The sequence below is a fragment of the Mus pahari genome, chromosome 23 (genome assembly GCF_900095145.1).
Source record: "Mus pahari chromosome 23, PAHARI_EIJ_v1.1, whole genome shotgun sequence".
NCBI classification, from domain to species: Eukaryota; Metazoa; Chordata; class Mammalia; order Rodentia; family Muridae; genus Mus; species Mus pahari.
Window position 1 is genome coordinate 27,446,236 of NC_034612.1, and position 5,151 is coordinate 27,451,386.

Here is a 5,151-nt window from a genome sequence, read left to right on the forward strand (position 1 = left end):
TTCCTTCCTTCCTTCCTTCCTTCCTTCCTTCCTTTCTCCTTTCTCTCTCTCTCTCTCTCTCTCTCTCTCTCTCTCTCTCTCTCTTTCTTTCTTTCTTTCTTTCTTTCTTTCTTTCTCTCATTATGAAGCCCTGGCTGTTCTGGAACTCACTGTGTAGACCAGGCTGGCCTCAAGCTCACCAAGATTCGCCTCTCTCTGCCTCCCAAGTACTGAGATAAGAGGTGTGTGCTACCCTACCTGGCAGAAGACCCACTTCTCTTTGGGATCTTAGAGGTGGGGAGATAAAACTTTAATCTGGACCACGCTTTCCGCTGGCAGCCTAGAGGACATGGATGAAGGATGCTCTCTCGGCCTCCTTGTTCTCACCCTCACTAGCAGATCCTCTCCTTCACTGGCAGCAGAGCCTACCTCTTCAGGATTCCGGTTTATACAGAAGACCAGCTGAGACATACAGCCTCACAGACCAAATGACTCCTGGATTCTCCCACTCATAGGCTGCCATTGTTGGACTAACACAGCCTGTAAGTCATTCTAATAAATCCCCATACATGCATACGTGTGTGCATGTGTGTGTGTGTGTGTGTGCGCGTGCGTGTGTGTGTGTGTGCGTGTGTGTGTGTACATATGTACACTGCCTCCTAAGTGTTGGGGCCAAAGGCATGCACCACCATGCCCAGCTTAGGAGTTATTTCCTACTTTCCTTTAACAAACCAGTGCTCAAAAACATAAGCAAGATGGCTTAGTAGGTAAACCTCATTTGTTCACCCCCAAACCTCAGTCCCCCAAAACAGCATAAAGGAGAGAACTGACTCCACCAGGTTGTCCCATGGCCTCCACACTCAACCACAGTAAGTGCATGTCCCTCTACTATACACACAGCAATAAAAATATAATGGAAGCTGGGCAGTGGTGGCATACGCCTTTAATTCCAGCACTTGGGAGGCAGAGGCAGGTGGATTTCTGAGTTTGAGGCCAGCCTGGTCTACAAAGCGAGTTCCAGGACAGCCAGAGCTACACAGAAAAACCCTGTCTCGAAAAACAAAAACAAAAACAAAAACAAAAACAAAAACAAAAAAAGTTAAAAAAATATAATGGCTATTTACAAATAAACAAAGGAAAAGTGATAAGGGAAGCTAGCCAACATTGACCTCTGGCCTTAGGCATTCTCAGGCTCACCTACACATGCACATACACACAACACACATGTACACTCCATACACGCCCACTCCCCCCCCCCAAAAAAAAAAAAAACAGAAAGAAAAGAAAACACATCTAAATAAGAACCTAACGTCTGGAGCAAGCTTAAAATTTTGTGTTGGGAGCACTCATTGCTATTCTTGGGCACAGGTAGCCAGAGAACTACAGGTTGGACATGCCTGGGGACAGTAAGCTCCCTGGGGGCAGAGACAAGCACTCGGTTGCCCATGTGCATCTTGGGAGACGTGACTCCACAATCCCAGACTCGGAGAAGCCCAGCAACTCCCCCTGCCCCCCCAGACCAGCTTGGGGAGAGCACAGACCAGCCCCAAAGACGTCCAGTATGGACTCCACCAGTCCCAGCAGAGATACGGCACAGCCACAGACGTTCGCCAGGTAGAACATGAGGCCGATGCTGCCACCAACCTCCGGCCCCAGGGTCCTGCTGATCATGACTAAAAGTGGAAGCAGGAGATTGAGCGTTAAGGGAAAAGAAACCGAAATAGAGGAAGGGGCCCCAAGCCAACCTCCCAGCCACTCCTCGTCCAGGTTTCCTGTGAGCATCAGCGCAGTTGCCTGCAATGCTATGCCTGTGTCCCAGTCTCTGCATAAACGCTAAGAATGCACAGCCTTCCCCATTTCCCTGCTGGGATACACGAGCCCACCTGTCAGGCAAAGCCCTCTACCCTGAGCTCCCTCCTTGCTCTCTTTTTACTCTTTGTTTGTTTTCTAATTTTTTTTTTTTTTTAAAAAAAAAGAATTCATCTCATGTGCATTGGTGTTTTGCCTGCGTGTATGTCTGTGGGTGGGTGGCGGAACCTCTGGAACTGGAGTTACAGACAGTTGTGAGCTGCCACATGGGTGATGGGAATCGAACCCGGGGCCCTCTGGGAAGAGCATCCAGTACTCTTAACCTCTGAGCCATCTCTCCAGCCACCACCTTGGGTGTTTTTGATACAAGGTCTTAAGAAGCCCTGGCAGCTTCCAATTCACTACGGGTTGGATGACCCAGAACCCCTCAGCATTAGAGGCACGCGTCACCATGTCCCTCTCACTATGGGTTGGATGACCCAGAACCCCTCAGCATTAGAGGCACGCGTCACCATGTCCCTCTCACAAAGTCTCCATTAGTTGCCCAGGCTGGTCTCAAACTCATTCTGTAGCCCGGGGGCCCGCTCGGGCTTTTCACCCTCCTGCTCCCCTCCCCGGGGTACCCAGGGCGAGGGGCCTGCATTTCCACGCCTGGTATCACTTTCCTCATCTGTAGAATGACGATCACTGAGCATTTTTGTGGCCGTTGTTAGAGGGGGAGACGGACTGGGGATCGAACCCCCGAAGTTCATGCATGCTACACAAGCACTCTTACCCCGGAGATACATACAACGCTCGGTGCTTAAAACACGCTAACTGCTAACAGGGTTAGGAGACCAGGCATGAAGATAGAGTGCCGGTCACCTTTACCTGCTATATTCATTAACATGTGGCCTATTTTTCAGACAGAAGACATTGGCCCCTTCCCTCCTGAACCTTGGAGGACAGACACACCCAGGCCCAGTCCGGCTAAGTCCTGCTAGGTTGGAGGATACAGTAGGCTCCGCCCCCTCTCACAGCACCATTGGTGGCAATGGCGCACACGGAGAGGACCGTTAGTGCCAGAATGATGTAGGCGACCAGGAGCATCGCCAAGGCCTGCAGCAGCCCAGCGTGGCCCACCACGAACCCTGCACAGGGGAGAAAAGCAGGTCATAAGGGACGCTTCCATTCCTCTCCCCGTCATCCCCTTCCCCCACCCGCGGGCCAGCACAGTCCCACAGCAGAGCCACACACAAGGCCTCAGGGGTCTTTTCCATCGGCCCTCCATCTGACCACATGCACTAGGGTCCATTCCCTTCCCAATAATTCCCCCCTCTACTCACCGATCCTCAGAAACACGACTATACTAAACATGGACAAGACCGTGGGCACCACCACGCCCAGGAAGGTGGAGAGCTTTCGGGCTGATGGCACTCCAGATGTCCCAGCTCCATTGGCAGGGAAGGCGGCCCCCTCTTCCCCCAGAAGCCGGTAGGCCAAAAGAGGGGAGCTCTCACTGGCCATTGCTGAACGCCAGCAGGGGAAGCCACGAAAGGGCTAGGTGACCTGTAAAAAGAGGTTTTAGTGGCTGGATAGCAATAACCACAGACCCTCTCTCCCCCAAACAAAACCCTAATTAAACACTCAAGAGTTTCCTCAAAAGGAGAGTTGCAAAGGACACACACACACACACACACACACACACACACACACGGGGCGCAGAAACTCAAAACTGTCCCAGCAACTTCCCCACTCTCGGACCCTGGTGTTTAAATAATCTGGGCCCCTTAGGGACCATATCATCCTCCGTGCCTCTGAAACAAGGGGTGGCAGTGACTCTGCGAAAGGGACACAGATCCCCCTGTCAAATAGGTCTCGCCTTAATTGGCAACAAGAGGGGAAGAAGGTCTCCCCAAAGGGAAGTTAGCTATTTCCAGTAAACACCTCCTCCCAAGTCCTATGCTGCTCCTGTCGAGTACCCTCAATACAGCACCTCACACATGGGCCACGAGAAACTTTCAAACCTCTCAAAGCTCCACCTCCCATCACCCCTGTCCCTCAACCCATCACAACCCTGACCAGATTTTTCTAATCTCTACAATGCGCCCTCCAAACTCTTACCAATCCAAACAGAGCCATCAATTGTCCAAACACAAATGCAGGCAGCCTGGCATCACGCCACACGGGGTCCCCAGGGTCCTCCTCCCCCACCCACCCGCTCTTGTCCACTTGCTCCAGTAACTGGATGCCTGGGGGGGGGGGGGGCAGGCGTCTGGCTCCGGCCGGCCAAGTGCACCCTGCCTCTGGGTGCCGCAGGGTGCGCACTCACCACCCTAGGAATGAAGCGGCTCCGGTGTGATCCCAGCGCGCCTGGGGGGGGGGGCTCCGCTATAAACCGAGGGGGGCGAGGGAGCCGGAAAAAGCAAGCGGGCTACCGGGATGTCAGGCCCGGAGCCTGCCCTCCCCAGCAAGGCGTCCCATTGGTCCCGATTCAAGCCCCGCCTCAAAGGTGTGGTCGACACGCAAGCCCCGCCCACACTCTCCTACGCTGCTTGTGCCCGCCACACTGCTCCACGTGCGTCTCGGTGTCTTTTGCAAGGTAGTGGGGTCAGGATCCTCAGAACCCCCCCGTTACCGGGATGCTCGCAGATGCCCACGGTGAGGGTCTGACTGCACTCCGAGCTCCAGGGCGCCCCCAGGAGTATCGGAAAGGGGCGCGTGGCGACTGCGGAAAAAGTGGAGGGGGCGGGACCGCTGCACCTGACTCAGGTGTGCACCGGAGCGACGTCGGTCAGCGCCTTCCGGAGTCGCACGATTTCAGCTTCTCCGGGGACCCGGCGTGCCCGCGGGCTTCCAGCCTGGTCCCTTTCACACCCCGAGGAGACCCTCTCGTCCAGTTTCAGCTCGCAGGCTGCGCTCTTCTCTTCGGCCACCGGAGGGAGCCGAGAACCTCTATCCAGACTCAGGTCCGGGTAAATAAGCCTGCTTGCTTTTGTGCCTGTCCAAGATCCTGGAACTATGAGCTGGGCTGTGGTGGCGCACGCCTTTAAGCCCCGCCCTTGGGAGGCAGAGGCAGGCGGATTTCTGAGTTCGAGGCCAGCCTGGTCTACAGAGTGAGTTCCAGGACAGCCCGGGGCTACACAGAGAAACCCTGTCTGGAAAAAGAAAGATCCTGAAACTGTGACCCCAGAACTCCAATTGATGTTTCCCTCTTCAACCCTTACAGGTCTTACCAACGACGCTTCCTCATCTATGAAACGGGACTTGACTAAGCTATCCCCCTCAAAAAGAGCAGTTGAGAGATGAACTAATCGTGTGTACTCGCAGGGGGCGTGGGTACGGGGTGGGGGGCGCTCTTTATGTAGACCGGGCTAGCCCCAT

The 5,151-nt window shown here is 54.3% G+C and overlaps 1 protein-coding gene across 1 annotated transcript in view; it reads right to left on the minus strand.

The window, feature by feature from the left end:
* The window catches only part of Slc12a9 (solute carrier family 12 member 9), a 17,111-nt gene extending 12,870 nt beyond the window's left edge, over positions 1–4,241 (minus strand). Inside the window, exons 1-4 of the mRNA XM_021186614.1 lie at positions 4,100–4,241; positions 3,114–3,336; positions 2,784–2,918; positions 1,521–1,652 (exon numbers count right to left, since the gene is read on the minus strand). Coding sequence (XP_021042273.1) covers positions 1,521–1,652; positions 2,784–2,918; positions 3,114–3,294 — 448 coding nt within the window. The 5' untranslated portion in view covers positions 3,295–3,336; positions 4,100–4,241. The remainder of the gene's footprint in view (positions 1–1,520; positions 1,653–2,783; positions 2,919–3,113; positions 3,337–4,099) is intronic.
* Between the last annotated feature and the right edge of the window lie 910 nt (positions 4,242–5,151).